The sequence below is a fragment of the Oncorhynchus keta genome, chromosome 7 (genome assembly GCF_023373465.1).
Source record: "Oncorhynchus keta strain PuntledgeMale-10-30-2019 chromosome 7, Oket_V2, whole genome shotgun sequence".
Classification (NCBI taxonomy): domain Eukaryota; kingdom Metazoa; phylum Chordata; class Actinopteri; order Salmoniformes; family Salmonidae; genus Oncorhynchus; species Oncorhynchus keta.
In genome coordinates this window covers 46,264,789-46,284,338 of record NC_068427.1, presented here as the reverse complement: position 1 = coordinate 46,284,338, position 19,550 = coordinate 46,264,789, and the positions used below count along the sequence as shown (strand labels likewise).

The 19,550-nt window shown below is 43.2% G+C and overlaps 1 protein-coding gene across 4 annotated transcripts in view; it reads right to left on the bottom strand.

Annotated features, from left to right (window-relative positions):
- Positions 1-4,022: 4,022 nt before the first annotated feature.
- The window catches only part of LOC118386444 (disintegrin and metalloproteinase domain-containing protein 23-like), a 60,474-nt gene continuing 44,946 nt past the window's right edge, over positions 4,023-19,550 (bottom strand). For 2 of the 4 annotated variants that reach the window (XM_052523021.1, XM_052523020.1), the window contains exons 25-26: positions 15,218-15,308; positions 4,023-10,856 (exon numbers count right to left, since the gene is read on the bottom strand). In XM_052523021.1, coding sequence (XP_052378981.1) covers positions 10,811-10,856; positions 15,218-15,308 — 137 coding nt within the window. In that variant the 3' untranslated portion in view covers positions 4,023-10,810. Of the gene's footprint in view, positions 10,857-12,524; positions 12,787-15,217; positions 15,309-19,550 lie in introns of all 4 variants that reach the window. The other 2 variants (XR_008140220.1, XR_008140219.1) reach the window with 2 other exon arrangements.

Below are 19,550 nucleotides of genomic sequence, written 5' to 3'. Positions count from 1 at the left end.
CATTTTATTGATGGCAATTTGAATGCACAGAGATACTGTGACGATATCCTGAGGCCCATTGTCATGCCATTCATCCACCGCCATCACCTCATGTTTCAGCATGATAATTCACGCCCACATGTCACAAGGATCTGTACACAATTCCTGGAAACGGAAAATGTCCCAGTTCTTCCACGGCCTCACCAGACAAGTCACCCATTGAGCATGTTTGGGATGCTCTGTACGACATCACATTCCAGTTCCCGCCAATATCCAACAACTTCCAACAACTTCACACAGCCATTCACAGGCCACAATTAACAACATTCCACAAGGCCACAATTAACAACATTCCACAAGGCCACAATTAACAACATTCCACAGGCCACAATTAACAACATTCCACAGGCCACAATTAACAACATTCCACAAGGCCACAATTAACAACATTCCACAGGCCACAATTAACAACATTCCACAGGCCACAATTAACAACATTCCACAAGGCCACAATTAACAACATTCCACAAGGCCACAATTAACAACATTCCACAGGCCACAATTAACAACATTCCACAAGGCCACAATTAACAACATTCCACAGGCCACAATTAACAACATTCCACAGGCCACAATTAACAACATTCCACAAGGCCACAATTAACAACATTCCACAAGGCCACAATTAACAACATTCCACAGGCCACAATTGACAACATTCCACAGGCCACAATTAACAACATTCCACAAGGCCACAATTGACAACATTCCACAAGGCCACAATTAACAACATTCCACAAGGCCACAATTACAGCCTGATCAACTCTATGTGAAGGAGATGTGTCGCGCTGCATGAAGAGAATGGTGGTCACACCAGATACTGACTGGTTTTATGATTTGTCACCAATAGATTAGTGCCTAATTAATTTATTTCAATTGACCGATTTCCTTATATGACCTGTAACTCAGTAAAATCTTTGAAATTGTTGCATGTTGTGTTTCTATGTTTTTGTTCAGTGTATATCAACACACAACATAGTGGTTAGCATCTCACAACCCACTGCCTAAGGAGGCACCAGATCAGCGTGTGTCCTGTACTCACAGACAGAGCCGAGGATGCCTCCTTTTAAAAAGTATCCATGCACAAACTGTAAAATGGAGAGAAAAGTGTCAGATACAGGCACTAAGGCCTAGATTCAATCAGGTAAAGCTTTAAAAATGGGAAATTCCACCACTTTTCAACCTCGTTTTCATTTTCTCCAGCAGCAAACCATTGTCTACACATTTATGTTTCTATGATCTGTGGTTAGAAAGATGAGAAGGAAGATATCTGTGACATCACAGGGTTGGATTAAAAAAAAACGTGATTTTCAAAACCCACACAGAGTTTCAAGCCAGAGGCAGGGTTATTTTCTTGCAAGCCACATCCCCACGAATCTCATAGGTTTTTTGAAAATCACTGTTTGATGACGTCATCGGGTAGAACTTTTGAACTTTTATATATTTTCTTTCTAACAAAAAGTAGAAATGTGTCGTTTTTTTTTACACATGTATACAGTGGTATTGTGCTGGAGGTGTTGAAAAGTGGCGGAGTTGCCCTTTAACCCTGTTCTCAACTGGATGGTAGAGCATATTTTGACAGTGGATTTAGAACGGGATATGAACAAAAACCTTCACGTGAACCTGATTGGTCAACTCCCCTAACCCTCCTGCACCAATTAACATAATTTGTATGATTTTGGCTTACTGCAGTTCAGTGTGTGGCACTCTAACTTTTCCCATTCAGAGGACTGTAAAGAAGACTCCAAATCAGTCACCAGAGATGTTGGTCAAAAGGCAGTAATTCAATTGGTGAGGAATTAATATAGCACCATTCCTGTTAGCAGAGACCTTCAATAGTAGGAATAGGAAAATAAATAGTTAAAATGTTAAAAAAACTAAAAAGCAAGAATCTTGTAAACATTTTCTTAATCAGGTGGTTGATATGTCAGTAAAAAGTACTGTGGACTAAGAATCGGGTACATGTAGTTTTTATTAAAAATACTTACTTTGGTGAAAAACATGATTGATTTGTTGACAAGACACTACAGTATGTTACGCAACATAAATGGGTTAAACCACATTTCATGCCCCATGGGGACAATTAATCAATATTCAGTCTGTAAAATAATAAAAACTTCTCTTTGTCAAGCAGCTGGATGGACTACAGGAGAAAGAGGGGCGAGCACGCCCCCATCCACATCGATGGGGCTGTAGTGGAGCGGGTCAAGAGCTTCAAGTTCCTCAGTGTCCGCATCACTAAGGAATTAACATGGTCCACACAAACCCACATAGTCGTGAAGAGGGTACGAAAGCACCTCTTGCCCCTCTGGAGGCTGAAATTATTTGGCAAGGGCCCTCAGATCCTGAAACAATTCTACAGCTTCACCATAGAAAGCATCTTGACTGGCTGCAGCACCTCCAGGTATGGCAAATCCACTACACTCGGCCACAAAGCACTATAGAGGGTAATGTGGACAGCCCAGTACATCACGGGTGCCGGGATCCCTGCCATCCAGGTCTTCTATACCAGGTGGTGTCAAGAGGAAGGCCCCAAAAATTGCCAGACTCCAGCCACCAAAACCATAGACTGTTCACTCTGCTACCGTCCGGCAAACGGTACCGGAGCATCGGCCCACGGACCAACAGACTCCGAGACAGCTTCTACCCCCAAGCCATAAGATTGCTTAATAGCCATAAGACTGCTAAATAGTTAATGGTTACCCAGACTATCTGCACTGACTCTATGCACACTCACAAGACTATACTGTATATACACACTATATATAAACTATATATACACTCACACATACACCCAACCACACACACACACAAACACACACACACACTTTTACACTCTTAATATGTAATATTACGATCTTGTCTCATCGCTGCAACTCCCCAACGGCCTCGGGAGAGGCCGAGGTTGAGTCAGGCCTCCTCCTCCAAACCCCGCTTCATAACATCTGCTCGCTTAACCCGGAAGCCAGCTGCAGCAATGTGTCGGAGGAAACGCTGTTCAACTGATGTCCTTAAGTCAGTCTGCAGGCACTCAGCCCGCCACAAGGAGACACTAGAGCGCAATAAGCCAAGTCATGCCCCCCGGCCAAACCCTCCCCTAACCTGGACGACGCTGGGCCAATTGTGCGCCGCCCTATGGGACTCCCGGTCACAACCGGTTGTGATCAAACCCTAAGCTGTAGTGACACCGCAACACTGCAATGCAGTGCCTTGGACTGCTGCACCACTCGGGAGGCCCTTCGTGTTTTTAATTTTTTTAATTATAAATGTTTATCTCTTCATCTTTGGGAAGGGCTCGTGAGCAAGCATTTCACGGTAAAGTCTACACCCGTTGTAATTCGGCGTAATCCAAATTGTAATTTGTAACATATCATACGAAAATGAGTGACGGACGTCCACAAATTAATACATACCCTACGAAACATATCATATCATACTAAATGGAACGTCTCGAATTTACGTACAGGATAATATGAAATGCTCTGAGACCAGGTTGGATAAGAAGACACAAGAATTGTCTTTCAGATAAAGGAAAGCAATCACGTCAGGGTACAAATTAGGAATAGTAAAGTTCAAATCAATATGATAGAGCGATTATAAGAAGGAAGTTCAGGGCTCACTATTCATTTAGATGATATAAACATGAGGATAGGGGTTGTTATACTGTACATGTGTGACAGAAGCATCAAACACTTTGGAAGACTTCACTTACAGGAGTTAGAGCTGCACTTCCTGGCTGATGAGGCCATTTTCTTTTCATGACATAGGGGCCTACATATTTTTAATACACTCACATTCATGTTCCTATTCCACACGTCTGAGAACAGGATATGGACAGTATCACATGATGGATTTATATACAGAATCTCAAGTGCAATACAACAGCTGCCCTCAACCTGTTTATGGTGTACATTGCCTGTATAATTTAGGCCAGATGTGTACTACTAGTTCTCAGGCTAATAAGAAAGACAGAGGTCCTTGGATAAAATATTTCAGTCGTTTATTCGTCGGTCCAACTGTACAATGATGCAGTGTTGATAGGGACACGAGATGATGACTAAACATGGAGTTTTACACAATGCCAGTGCTATGGCAGCACTTGGAACAAACCAACTGTCTGTCAGCTGAGCTGGAAACTAAAGTCCTGGTAAAGTAACCTGTTGAGGCCTCGGCACATACAGTATGTCAGATTTGGAATAGTCATTTAGATTAGATTGAAAAACAAAACAAAATATAGATTTTCTTCGCTTCCATAAATGTAAAAGGATGCTCTTTCGCTTTTCACTTGGACATGTTGATTCAATTATGCACATCGTCATTCTTTATTTCAGTAACTTCGAAGCGAAATGAAATGAGATGTGGGAATAGCTGAATACAAAATGTTGGCTGATTCGGAGAGTTTTTTTATTCCATGTTTATACTGATATCATTATTTCATGTAATAACCCCATATGTTTGTGCAACATCTTTCTTTGCATAGAAATAAAAAATGTAGATATTTTGTTTGTTGACATGCACCTTTTCTTTAGCAGCATATTTTATCTTGCGGATTTGGGACTCCCTTATAGAATTATAAGCCCACTCCACTATAGTGTGAATACATGCAGCGTACCAGCAGAGATGAACTTGATTTCTAGTAAGAGTTTATGAGAGCACAAGCCAGCCAGTATAGTGGGTGTTGATGAGGACTGTTAAATAGTGACACCACCTGATCCAACAGGTGGAACTAGTCTGCAGGGACACACTGTGTGTATGTCTGCAGCACTGTGAGAGAGAGGAACAGACTATGGGGAAAGTGCTCTGTGTGTGACAACATCCAAACATTCCACGTGATAACTTTGCTGAACACCTAATAGGTAGATCATTACATTCTCTGGTTATCCATAGCATTTTGGACCTGTTTTCTTTCATTAACATTACCATAAACACCCGCTATACAACATGCTTAAAATAAACCCAAAGCAGAAATGATATGTTATAATATGTTATAATTCAGAAGCTGGACTCTTGTTCCTCTTTTATGTACAATCTTGCCCAATGTATATATTTCCATTTATTGAATGTGGTCTGTATTTCCCATTTTTATGAGGCCATCTCCTCCATTTGATGATTCAGTAGATCTCTCTTTTTGCTGTGTGCTGTTCATAGCTTTGGCATGCAGTTCTTTGTGAGGGCTCCACATGCCAGGGCCAGCGAGATGCACGCTCTGTGAGGGAAATCATGCCTGGTGAACCTCTGTGGACTGGCGATCAGAAGAGAGGAGTTCTGTGCCTATAGATATCAGGGTGGTGTTGTTAGGTGGTTGGGTTGTTAGGTAGGTGGGTTGTTCGCAAGGTGGGTTGTCAGGTAGGTGGGTGGGGTTGTTAGATGGTTGGGTTGTTAGGAAGGTGGGTTGTTCGCAAGGTGGGTTGTCAGGTCGGTGGGTGGGGTTGTTAGATTGTTGGGTTGTTAGGAAGGTGGGTTGTTATGTAGGTTGGTGGGGTTGTTAGATTGTTGGTGTGTTAGGTAGGTGGGTTGTTTGGAAGGTGGGTTGTCAGGTAGGTGGGTGGGGTTGTTAGATTGTTGGTTTGTTAGGAAGGTGGGTTGTTAGATAGGTGGGTTGTTAGGAAGGTGGGTTGTTAGGTAGGTGGGTTGTTAGGAAGGTGGGTTGTTAGGTAGGTGGGTTGTTAGGAAGGTGGGTTGTTAGGTAGGTGGGTTGTTAGGTAGGTGGGTTGTTAGGTAGGTGGGTTGTTAGGAAGGTGGGTTGTTAGGAAGGTGGGTTGTTAGGTAGGTGGGTTGTTAGGTAGGTGGGTTGTTAGGAAGGTGGGTTGTTAGGGAGGTGGGTTGTTAGGTAGGTGGGTTGTTAGGTAAGTGGGTTGTTAGGAAGGTGGGTTGTTAGGAAGGTGGGTTGTTAGGTAGGTGGGTTGTTAGGAAGGTGGGTTGTTAGGAAGGTGGGTTGTTAGCAAGGTGGGTTGTTAGCAAGGTGGGTTGTTAGGAAGGTGGGTTGTTAGCAAGGTGGGTTGTTAGGAAGGTGGGTTGTTAGGTAGGTTGGTGGGGTTGTTAGATTGTTGGGTTGTTAGGTAGGTTGGTGGGGTTGTTAGATTGTTGGGTTGTTAGGTAGGTGGGTTGTTATTTTTGATGATTCTTTTTTACCCCTTTTTTCTACTCAATTTCGTGGTATCCAATTGGTAGTTACAGTCTTGTCTCATCGCTGCAAATCCCGTACGGAGGTCGAGAGCCATGCGTCCTCCGAAACACAACCCAACCTAGCCGCACTGCTTCTTGACACAACGCACATCCAACCTATATGTGCGTCCTCCAATGTGTCGGAGGAAACACCGTACACCTGGCCACCTGGTCAAAATGCACTGCGCCCCGCCACAGGAGTCGCTAGTGCGCGATAAGACAAGGATATCCCTGCCGGCCAAACCCTGGGGTTTGGTAGGTGGGTGGGGTTGTTAGGTGGGTGGGGTTATTAGGTATGTGGGTAGGATTGTTTGGGGTTGTTAGGTAGGTGGGTGGGGTTGATAGGTGGGTGGGTGGGGTTGTTAGGTAAGTGTGTGGAGTTGTTAGGTAGGTTGTTAGGTAAGTTTGTGGGGTTGTTAGGAAGGTTGGTGTGGTTGTTAGGTAGGTGGGTGGGGTTGTTAGGTGGGTTGTTAGGTAAGTGTGTGTGGTTGTTAGGAAGGTGGGTGGGGTTGTTAGGTAGGTGGGTGGGGTTGTTAGGTGGGTGGGTTGGGTTGTTAGGTGGGATGTTAGGTAAGTGGGTGGGGTTGTTAGGTGGTTGGGTGGGGTTGTTAGGTGGGTTGTTAGGTAAGTGGGTGGGGTTGTTAGATAGGTGGGAGGGGTTGTTAGGTAGGTGGGTGTGGTTGTTAGGTAGGTGGGTGGGGTTGTTAGGTGGGTGGGTGGGTGGGTTTTAGGTGGGATGTTAGGTAAGTGGGTGGGGTTGTTAGATAGGTGGGTGGGGTTGTTAGGTAGGTTGTTAGGCAGTTGGGTGGGGTTGTTAGGTGGGTGGGGTTGTTAGGTGGTGGGGTTGTTAGGTGAGTGGGGTTGTTAGGTGGGTGGGGTTGTTAGGTGGGTGGGTTGTTAGGTGGGTAGGGTTGTTAGGTGGGTAGGGTTGTTAGGTGGTGGGGTTGTTAGGTGGGTGGGTTGTTAGGTGGGTAGGGTTGTTAGGTGGTGGGGTTGTTAGGTGGGTGGGGTTGTTAGGTGGTGGGGTTCAGGGGCGGACTGAAACAATAATTCAGAAGAAAGTTACCCACATGACAAAATGCAAACATTTGGGACTGACCAACTAGTAGCCTATCTGAACACTGAGTTTTCAAGGTATGCTATGGCTATGGGTGCCCCCTCATAAACTCTCTAGGAATACACCAATCATAGCACATACAAATGTACAAGGTATGGCCCCCGATTACAGTCCTACTGATAATCTCATAAATAAAGCACATATTAATCTACAATCATAGCCTACATGTTTAGGTTTGTGCTCTTAAATTGTAGCTGAAGGTTCCTGCTCTGAGTCTGACTCTGAACTGACCACCTCCTCCAGTTCTGCAGGAGCACCTGAAGCTCTAGTGCTGCTGCTGCTTCCTTCCTCCACCTTTACAAAGAAAATACTCTATTATCATACTATCATTAGTGTATCAGTACATTAATACAGCTCTGGGAAAAATTAAGAATGGTCTCTTAATTTGGAGTGGTCTCTTAATTTGGAGTGTTCTCTTAATTTGGAGTGTTCTCTTAATTTGGAGTGGTCTCTTAATTTGGAGTGTTCTCTTAATTTGGAGTGTTCTCTTAATTTGGAGTGGCCTCTTAATTTGGAGTGGTCTCTTAATTTGGAGTGTTCTCTTAATTTGGAGTGGCCTCTTAATTTGGAGTGGTCTCTTAATTTGGAGTGTTCTCTTAATTTGGAGTGGTCTCTTAATTTGGAGTGTTCTCTTAATTTGGAGTGGTCTCTTAATTTGGAGTGGTCTCTTAATTTGGAGTGTTCTCTTAATTTGGAGTGGTCTCTTAATTTGGAGTGGTCTCTTAATTTGGAGTGTTCTCTTATTAATTTGGAGTGTTCTCTTAATTTGGAGTGTTCTCTTAATTTGGAGTGGTCTCTTAATTTGTAGTGTTCTCTTAATTTGGAGTGTTCTCTTAATTTGGAGTGGTCTCTTAATTTGGAGTGGTCTCTTAATTTGGAGTGTTCTCTTAATTTGGAGTGTTCTCTTAATTTGGAGTGGTCTCTTAATTTGGAGTGTTCTCTTAATTTGGAGTGGTCTCTTAATTTGGAGTGTTCTCTTATTAATTTGGAGTGGTCTCTTAATTTGGAGTGTTCTCTTAATTTGGAGTGGTCTCTTAATTTGGAGTGTTCTCTTATTAATTTGGAGTGTTCTCTTAATTTGGAGTGTTCTCTTAATTTGGAGTGGTCTCTTAATTTGTAGTGTTCTCTTAATTTGGAGTGTTCTCTTAATTTGGAGTGGTCTCTTAATTTGGAGTGGTCTCTTAATTTGTAGTGTTCTCTTAATTTGGAGTGTTCTCTTAATTTGGAGTGGTCTCTTAATTTGGAGTGGTCTCTTAATTTGGAGTGTTCTCTTAATTTGGAGTGTTCTCTTAATTTGGAGTGGTCTCTTAATTTGGAGTGTTCTCTTATTAATTTGGAGTGTTCTCTTAATTTGGAGTGTTCTCTTAATTTGGAGTGGTCTCTTAATTTGTAGTGTTCTCTTAATTTGGAGTGTTCTCTTAATTTGGAGTGGTCTCTTAATTTGGAGTGGTCTCTTAATTTGTAGTGTTCTCTTAATTTGGAGTGTTCTCTTAATTTGGAGTGGTCTCTTAATTTGGAGTGGTCTCTTAATTTGGAGTGTTCTCTTAATTTGGAGTGGTCTCTTAATTTGGAGTGTTCTCTTAATTTTCCCCCAGAGCTGTATATTATCGTAGTAAATTGTAATGCTGGTACTAATGGCGCTAATGATCTTTGTCATTGCCTGTGCTGTGTCACACTGTGCTGTGTTACGTTCATGGATGCATTATGGTTAGGTTACTGTAGCCTGTTTCACTGTACAGTGGATGTGCACTTTCCCTCGCTTATGTGGCATGAGTCATGACCGAATCCTGGCAAGTCCATAGTCTAGGTTTACTATGTTTTACTAGTTGAAACATATTGCCTTCAATGTCATATTATGATCGCTATGTTGCATTCATTGCTATGATATAATTCCTCCACGAAGATGTAAGACGTGCAAACTGTTTAGCCTACCTGCCATTGTGTCACTACTTTTAGCTAGGCTACTTAGCTAGCCATGCTGGGTGACGTGTTTGTGTCAGTGTGTGTGTGTTTTAGCTAGTGTTTTTGACTGTGGCAAAGGCCTTTCTGTTTTTTATTCTCTCCCTCTCTGCTCCACTTTTCCCTTTCTGACCATTTTGCCGTGCGACTTATCTAAAATGTTATCGGTAGAGAAGCAGGTAGACGGTTGCTATGTGTGACGTGGAGAGACCTGAGGTCATTTTTGGCACTGGGACACTGCAGCAAGAGTGTGAGAGTCGCGCCTGATTCGTGGATTCTCCGTCAACTAATTCCTGCTTGCTATTTTATCGCTGGTCAAGTTGACTATTCACAGCAGTCCCAAACGACCCTCAGGCCACCAGGAATGTCCCGGGGCTCCTGACGGCCAGTCCGCCATTGGTGGGGTTGTTAGGTGAGTGGGGTTGTTAGGTGGGTGGGTGGGGTTGTTAGGTGGGTGGGTGTGGTTGTTAGGTGAGCGGGGTTGTTAGGTGTGTGGGTGGAGTTGTTAGTTAGGTGAGTGGGGTTGTTAGGTAGATGAGTGGGGTTGTTAGGTAGGTGAGTGGGGTTCTTAGGTAGATGAGTGGGGTTGTTAGGTAGGTGAGTGGGGTTGTTCGTTATGTGGGTGGGGTTGTTAGGTAGGTGGGTGGGGTTGTTAGGTAGATGAGTGGGGTTGTTAGGTAGGTGAGTGGGGTTGTTAGGTAGGTGGGTGGGGTTGTTAGGGAGGTGGGCGGGGTTGTTAGGTGGGTGGGGCTGTTAGGTAGGTGAGTGGGGTTGTTAGGTAGGTGGGGTTGTTAGGTGGGTGGGTGTGGTTGTTAGGTGAGCGGGGTTGTTAGGTGGGTGGGTGTGGTTGTTAGGTGAGTGGATGGAGTTGTTAGTTAGGTGAGTGGGGTTGTTAGGTAGATGTGTGGGGTTGTTAGGTAGGTGAGTGGGGTTGTTAGGTATGTGGGTGGGGTTGTTAGGTAGGTGGGGTTGTTAGGTAGGTGGGGTTGTTAGGTAGGTGAGTGTTGTTGTTAAGTAGGTGGGTGGGGTTGTTAGGGAGGAGGGTGGGGTAGTTAGGTGGGTGGAGGGGTTGTTAGGTGGGTGGGGTTGTTAGGTAGATGAGTGGGGTTGTTAGGTAGATGAGTGGGGTTGTTAGGTGGGTAGGTGTGGTTGTTAGGTGGGTGGGTGTGGTTGTTAGGTGGGTGGGTGGGGTTGTTAGGTGGGTTGTTAGGTAGGTGGGTGAGGTTGTTAGGTGGGTGGGACTGTTAGATGGGTTGTTAGATAGGTTGGTGGGGTTGTTAGCTGGGTTGTTAGGTAGGTGGGTGAGGTTGTTAGGTGGGTTGCTAGGTAGGTGGGTGAGGTTGCTAGGTGGGTTGTTAGGGTTGAAAAAGGCTACATCTCTACATGACTAAGATGGATAATGTTAAATTGTCCTCTATGTATTTTTCAAGTAAATCTAATGCCCAAAAAATCCTCCGCAGTAAGTCCAGCTGTAGAGTACTAAGGAAGCCCAGAAGGTTTCCTCTGTGCCCGCTGACCTCTCCTCCAACCTTATATGGCGCTGGCGTTGGGGTCGTACTTTCGCTTCTTCACATTTCTTCACGTTCATGGGAGAGTCGGAAAAGAAGACAGGGGTTAATGTCTGGTATATTACAGATTATGGTGGTACAGTAAGTGCACATTGGAGAAGCAGCCACACTCATCTCTAAGACAACAGCAGTCATATCTGGTGGTTTCATAATGGACTGTTCACTGCAGCTAAGGTCTTCAATGACGTCACTGGAGAGTAGATTCCTGGTATTTATTTGGTACGTTAACTATTGGCACGTTAACTATTGGTACGTTAACTATTGGCACGTTAACTATTGGCACGTTAACTATTGGTATGTTAACTATTGGTATGTTAACTACTGGTACGTTAACTATTGGTACGTTAACTATTGGCACGTTAACTATTGGCACGTTAACTATTGGTATGTTAACTATTGGTATGTTAACTACTGGTACGTTAACTATTGGCACGTTAACTATTGGTATGTTAACTACTGGTACGTTAACTATTGGTATGTTAACTATTGGTACGTTAACTATTGGTATGTTAACTATTGGTACGTTAACTACTGGCATGTTAACTATTGGTACGTTAACTATTGGTATGTTAACTATTGGTATGTTAACTATTGGTATGTTAACTACTGGCACGTTAACTATTGGTACGTTAACTATTGGTACGTTAACTATTGGTACGTTAACTACTGGTACGTTAACTATTGGTATGTTAACTATTGGTACGTTAACTACTGGTACGTTAACTATTGGTATGTTAACTATTGGTACGTTAACTATTGGTACGTTAACTATTGGTACGTTAACTATTGGTATGTTAACTACTGGCACGTTAACTATTGGTACGTTAACTATTGGTATGTTAACTACTGGTACGTTAACTATTGGTACGTTAACTATTGGTACGTTAACTACTGGTACGTTAACTATTGGTATGTTAACTATTGGTACGTTAACTACTGGTACGTTAACTATTGGTATGTTAACTATTGGTACGTTAACTACTGGTACGTTAACTATTGGTATGTTAACTATTGGTACGTTAACTATTGGTACGTTAACCATTGGTATGTTAACTATTGGTACGTTAACTATTGGTACGTTAACTATTGGTACGTTAACTACTGGTACGTTAACTATTGGTACGTTAACTATTGGTACGTTAACTATTGGTACGTTAACTATTGGTACGTTAACTATTGGTACGTTAACTATTGGTACGTTAACTATTGGTACGTTAACTATTGGTACGTTAACTATTGGTATGTGCAGTGCTTTTATGGTTGTTTATTTTTCAGAAAGACCGTGAGTAAATTAGTCTGCATTGCAATGACACTGATTTAGTGTTTTTCTCATTAGCAACCACAGCATGGTGCTGGAGGCAATGAGAAGAGGCTGTGCTAGTCCATGTGGCATACAGTTAGCTTTCCAAAACACAAGGACAAGGAGAGGACACAAATCTCTCATTACCATCTTTGACAGGAAAATACACATTTGTTCCATTCAAAACATTAGCATCTGGGGAACCAACAAAAATGTACTCTATAAAAGGAGGGAAAGAGGAGACAACGACACATCAACAACAACAACAACCACAAAGACGACAACAACAACGACAAGATAACACCAACAACATGAGTTGGTGCATAACCTCTCTGTCAGTGGCTTGATGTAGGGCTTCTAGCAGTCTGTCATGCACCTGTTTCAATAGTAGGCCAGTTGGAGATGGCTCTATTGATGTGCGTGGTGGGTCATGCAGTACAATGCGCCGTGTGTGTACCAGGTCTGTGAAGCAGGCAGCAATGGCAGCTGTTGTGGGCGGGTCCGGGAGTCCTGCTCTGCTCTAGGGCGGAGCCTGGCCATCCAGGTGGGTGTGGCCAGCCATGACACAAAGGCTGCGGCCAACAATATGGCCCTGGCTTCTCTCTCACCACTTCCGCTTAAACTCTCACCCTCGAACCCTCGTACCGGAGTGAGAAAAAGATGATGGTAGTGATAAGAGTATGGTAACCCAGGAGCATGTCATCCTGGGTTAGGCTCAGCCTTTGTGCAATGAACTGACCTTATCCAAGTAAACATGCAGAAATAAATGTTTTGGTGACAAACATGATGCTTTGCTAACTGGCATGCTTTGGTGGCTGAACTATATTTATCAACTCCATTTCTTTCTTTAGATTAATGGTGTGTAACACCCCTGTTGCCCAACACAACAGGTTGACCAGTGAGCGACTGGCACTTGATGCCTCAGATTAGTGAACACAACACAATGTGTCCAGGAGCTATAATCTGAATGTGTCAAGGGGCTAGAATCTGAATGTGTCAAGGAGCTATAATCTGAATCTGTCAAGGGGCTAGAATCTGAATGTGTCGAGGGGCCATAATCTGAATGTGTCCAGGAGCTATAATCTGAATGTGTCGATGGGCTATAATCTGAATGTGTCGAGGGGCTATAATCTGAATGTGTCAAGGAGCTATAATCTGAATGTGTCCAGGAGCCATAATCTGAATGTGTCTAGGAGCTATAATCTGAATGTGTCGAGGGGCTATAATCTGAATGTGTCAAGGAGCTATAATCTGAATGTGTCGAGGGGCTATAATATGAATGTGTCAAGGAGCTATAATCTGAATGTGTCGAGGGGCTATAATCTGAATGTGTCAAGGAGCTATAATCTGAATGTGTCCAGGAGCCATAATCTGAATGTGTCGAGGGGCTATAATCTGAATGTGTCAAGGAGCTATAATCTGAATGTGTCAAGGAGCTATAATCTGAATGTGTCCAGGAGCTATAATCTGAATGTGTCAAGGAGCTATAATCTGAATGTGTCAAGGGGCTAGAATCTGAATGTGTCGAGGGGCCATAATCTGAATGTGTCCAGGAGCTATAATCTGAATGTGTCGATGGGCTATAATCTGAATGTGTCAAGGAGCTATAATCTGAATGTGTCGAGGGGCCATAATCTGAATGTGTCCAGGAGCTATAATCTGAATGTGTCGAGGGGCTATAATCTGAATGTGTCAAGGAGCTATAATCTGAATGTGTCCAGGAGCCATAATCTGAATGTGTCCAGGAGCTATAATCTGAATGTGTCGAGGGGCTATAATCTGAATGTGTCAAGGAGCTATAATCTGAATGTGTCGAGGGGCTATAATCTGAATGTGTCAAGGAGCTATAATCTGAATGTGTCGAGGGGCTATAATCTGAATGTGTCAAGGAGCTATAATCTGAATGTGTCCAGGAGCCATAATCTGAATGTGTCCAGGAGCTATAATCTGAATGTGTCGAGGGGCTATAATCTGAATGTGTCAAGGAGCTATAATCTGAATGTGTCCAGGAGCCATAATCTGAATGTGTCGAGGGGCTATAATCTGAATGTGTCAAGGAGCTATAATCTGAATGTGTCAAGGAGCTATAATCTGAATGTGTCCAGGAGCTATAATCTGAATGTGTCAAGGAGCTATAATCTGAATGTGTCAAGGAGCTATAATCTGAATGTGTCGAGGGGCTATAATCTGAATGTGTCGAGGGGCTATAATCTGAATGTGTCGAGGAGCTATAATCTGAATGTGTCCAGGAGCCATAATCTGAATGTGTCAAGGAGCTATAATCTGAATGTGTCGAGGGGCTATAATCTGAATGTGTCGAGGGGCTATAATCTGAATGTGTCGAGGGGCTATAATCTGAATGTGTCGAGGAGCTATAATCTGAATGTGTCCAGGAGCCATAATCTGAATGTGTCAAGGAGCTATAATCTGAATGTGTCAAGAATCTACAGTATAATCTTAATGCACATACTAGATTAGTAGAAAGAACAGTTTGGTCTCCAAGTGCTCCTAGCTGATTTAATGATTATTCTGCTTAGCTCGCAGGTTTAGTAACTGTACTGAACATGCATGTCAAACTTTGCACTGTGCCCGTTTTATCAGTTTGAGATTCTGCCACAAACTCACAGATGCCCAACCTCTCCCCCAACATAATCTCTATGTTATTTATTCACCCTATATGATTGATTGTGGACCTTTAAGAAAAGTAAAGGTATCATGAACACATGCAAGATGACTTCAAAACATGTCAGTGTGTGTTTACTGCTTACTGTGCAAGTGATGGTACATCGGACAAACGTGCATCAGGTATGTGTGTGTGTCCCATTCTGTATCAGGTGTGTGTGTGTGTGTGTGTGTGTGTGTGTGTGTGTGTGTGTGTGTGTGTGTGTGTGTGTGTGTGTGTGTGTGTGTGTGTGTGTGTGTGCGTGCGTGTGTGCGTGTGTGCGTGTGTGTCTGTTTGTCCCTGAGTCCATGTCCGTATTCTGTAGCAGGAGCTCAAACACTGGTGTCTATATGCAACAGCAGGGGATGCCAGAGTCATGGAGAAGAGGCATGTGGTGTGTTGCTTACTTAAAGCCCCATCCGGTCCCCCCCAGCACTATGGCAGCCACCAGGATGGCACCGGCGATGGAGCCTATTATAAGATTGGTGGCACTAGGACCTGCAAAGGGTTATGGGGGAGAAAGACATGAATGACTCACGTATGGTATATTTTTTGCATGCTTATAAGGACCTTCTACTCAAAATTACCGTGGTAGTAGTGATTATCAGGACCTCCTACTCAACGTTACCGTGGTAGTAGTGATTATCAGGACCTCCTACTCAACGTTACCGTGGTAGTAGTGATTATCAGGACCTTCTACTCAACGTTACCGTGGTAGTAGTGATTATCAGGACCTTCTACTCAACGTTACCGTGGTAGTAGGGATTATCAGGACCTTCTACTCAACGTTACCGTGGTAGTAGTGATTATCAGGACCTTCTACTCAACGTCACCGTGGTAGTAGTGATGATCAGGACCTTCTACTCAACGTCACCGTGGTAGTAGTGATTATCAGGACCTTCTACTCAACGTCACGTGGTAGTAGTGATTATCAGGACCTTCTACTCAACGTTACCGTGGTAGTAGTGATTATCAGGACCTTCTACTCAACGTTACCGTGGTAGTAGTGATTATCAGGACCTTCTACTCAACGTCACCGTGGTAGTAGTGATTATCAGGACCTTCTACTCAACGTTACCGTGGTAGTAGTGATTATCAGGACCTTCTACTCAACGTTACCGTGGTAGTAGTGATTATCAGGACCTTCTACTCAACGTCACCGTGGTAGTAGTGATTATCAGGACCTTCTACTCAACGTTACCGTGGTAGTAGTGATTATCAGGACCTTCTACTCAACGTTACCGTGGTAGTAGGGATTATCAGGACCTTCTACTCAACGTTGCCATGGTAGTAGTGATTATCAGGACCTTCTACTCAACGTTGCCGTGGTAGTAGTGATTATCAGGACCTTCTACTCAACGTTACCGTGGTAGTAGTGATTATCAGGACCTCCTACTCAACGTTACCGTGGTAGTAGTGATTATCAGGACCTTCTACTCAACGTTGCCGTGGTAGTAGTGATTATCAGGACCTTCTACTCAACGTTACCGTGGTAGTAGTGATTATCAGGACCTTCTACTCAACGTTACCGTGGTAGTAGGGATTATCAGGACCTTCTACTCAACGTCACTGTGGTAGTAGTGATTATCAGGACCTTCTACTCAACGTTACCGTGGTAGTAGTGATTATCAGGACCTTCTACTCAACGTTACCGTGGTAGTAGGGATTATCAGGACCTTCTACTCAACGTTGCCGTGGTAGTAGTGATTATCAGGACCTTCTACCCAACGTTACCGTGGTAGTAGTGATTATCAGGACCTCCTACTCAACGTTACCGTGGTAGTAGTGATTATCAGGACCTTCTACTCAACGTTACCGTGGTAGTAGTGATTATCAGGACCTTCTACTCAACGTTACCGTGGTAGTAGTGATTATCAGGACCTTCTACTCAAAATTACCATGGTAGTAGTGATTATCAGGACCTTCTACTCAACGTCACCGTGGTAGTAGTGATTATCAGGACCTTCTACTCAACGTTACCGTGGTAGTAGTGATTATCAGGACCTCCTACTCAACGTTACCGTGGTAGTAGTGATTATCAGGACCTTCTACTCAACGTTGCCGTGGTAGTAGTGATTATCAGGACCTTCTACTCAACGTTACCGTGGTAGTAGTGATTATTAGGACCTTCTACTCAACGTTACCGTGGTAGTAGTGATTATCAGGACCTTCTACTCAACGATACCGTGGTAGTAGGGATTATCAGGACCTTCTACTCAATGTTACTGTGGTAGTAGTGATTATCAGGACCTTCTACCCAACGTTACCGTGGTAGTAGTGATTATCAGGACCTTCTACTCAACGTTACCGTGGTAGTAGTGATTATCAGGACCTTCTACTCAACGTTACCGTGGTAGTAGTGATTATCAGGACCTTCTACTCAACGTTACCATGGTAGTAGTGATTATCAGGACCTTCTACTCAACGTTACTGTGGTAGTAGCGATTATCAGGACCTTCTACTCAACGTTACCGTGGTAGTAGTGATTATCAGGACCTTCTACTCAACGTTACCGTGGTAGTAGTGATTATCAGGACCTTCTACTCAACGTTACCGTGGTAGTAGTGATTATCAGGACCTTCTACTCAACGTTACCGTGGTAGTAGTGATTATCAGGACCTTCTACTCAAAATTACCGTGGTAGTAGTGATCTGATGTGATGTGGCACTTTGCTTGTAAATTAAATGGACAAGTCTACATCTCAGGGGCCCTATTGCCTACAGGTGGAGGTACTGTAAGAGGTTTTGAAAAGACTGAGACCACTACATTGAAAAGTGGGCCAGAACAAAATGGTCCCGATAAACATGGTCGTTAGCGCATAACAAATCTGGGGAAATCATAAACCTCTCTTACTGTATTATCTTAGACTGAGAGATGTTTTACTCCTTCATGGCAGCATGTACCTAGCTACAGTCTCAGCCTAACCTACATTAGCTTCCGATGACAGGCTGCATGACGTTAGTGACAGGTGATCTATATGCGGATAAATGACCACATTGGATCTCTTTGGGAGTCCTAGTCACCACTCACAGACAGAATACAGTATCTCACAACGGTTCACTTCTCTTGACCGGGGTCTATCACCATCTCTATCTCTGAAGTGCTCATATTTAGTCAAACTTACAGATATTGAATTTTTTTTCTTCTTGAGGCGATCTGCACCTCTTGTGTTCAGTCCGCCATCTTACTCAAACCGCCACTAACATTATTCTATCACAAAGAACGCTGTTTGTTCTTTGTTACAGAGCCAAACATATTGGAGAAGTGGTTTATCCATTCATTATCCATCTCCATTTTGGATAGATAACTCTTCGTGTTGTTATTTGTTTGGAGTTTTCCGATTTTCCCAGAAGTGGTTAGATTCTATAGATTCTTCAATTACATTGAGCTGATTTCTGAAGTGCTGTTCATTCTTTTCCCGTAGTGTATTTCTGTATTAGTGATTCACCATAGTGAAAGGAATAGGCTCAGGTTTTCTGGGTCTCTATGTTTTGCGATTTCTTTCTTAGGTTTTTGCCTTCTTCATCAAACCATTTGTCCTTGTTGTTATTTTTTTTGTTGTTGCCTGCTTGCAACGTTTTGATGTGATAGGGAGGCTAAGAGGTCAAATATACTGTTTGGGTGTTCTACTGTGACAGTGAAACGTTTTGATGTGATAGGGAGGCTAAGAGGTCAAATATACTGTTTGGGTGTTCTACTGTGACAGTGAAACGTTTTGATGTGATAGGGAGGCTAAGAGGTCAAATATACTGTTTAGGTGTTCTACTGTGACAGTGAAATGTTTTGATGTGATAGGGAGGCTAAGAGGTCAAATATACTGTTTGGGTGTTCTACTGTGACAGTGAAACGTTTTGATGTGATAGGGAGGCTAAGAGGTCAAATATACTGTTTAGGTGTTCTACTGTGACAGTGAAATGTTTTGATGTGATAGGGAGGCTAAGAGGTCAAATATACTGTTTGGGTGTTCTACTGTGACAGTGAAATGTTTTGATGTGATAGGGAGGCTAAGAGGTCAAATATACTGTTTAGGTGTTCTACTGTGACAGTGAAACGTTTTGATGTGATAGGGAGGCTAAGAGGTCAAATATACTGTTTGGGTGTTCTACTATGACAGTGAAACGTTTTGATGTGATAGGGAGGCTAAGAGGTCAAATATACTGTTTGGGTGTTCTACTATGACAGTGAAACGTTTTGATGTGATAGGGAGGCTAAGAGGTCAAATATACTGTTTGGGTGTTCTACTATGACAGTGAAACGTTTTGATGTGATAGGGAGGCTAAGAGGTCAAATATACTGTTTGGGTGTTCTACTATGACAGTGAAACGTTTTGATGTGATATGGAGGCTAAGAGGTCAAATATACTGTTTGGGTGTTCTACTGTGACAGTGAAACGTTTTGATGTGATAGGGAGGCTAAGAGGTCAAATATACTGTTTGGGTGTTCCACTGTGACAGTGAAACGTTTTGATGTGATAGGGAGGCTAAGAGGTCAAATATACTGTTTGGGTGTTCTACTGTGACAGTGAAACGTTTTGATGTGATAGGGAGGCTAAGAGGTCAAATATACTGTTTGGGTGTTCTACTGTGACAGTGAAACGTTTTGATGTGATAGGGAGGCTAAGAGGTCAAATATACTGTTTGGGTGTTCTACTGTGACAGTGAAACGTTTTGATGTGATAGGGAGGCTAAGAGGTCAAATATACTGTTTGGGTGTTCTACTGTGACAGTGAAACGTTTTGAT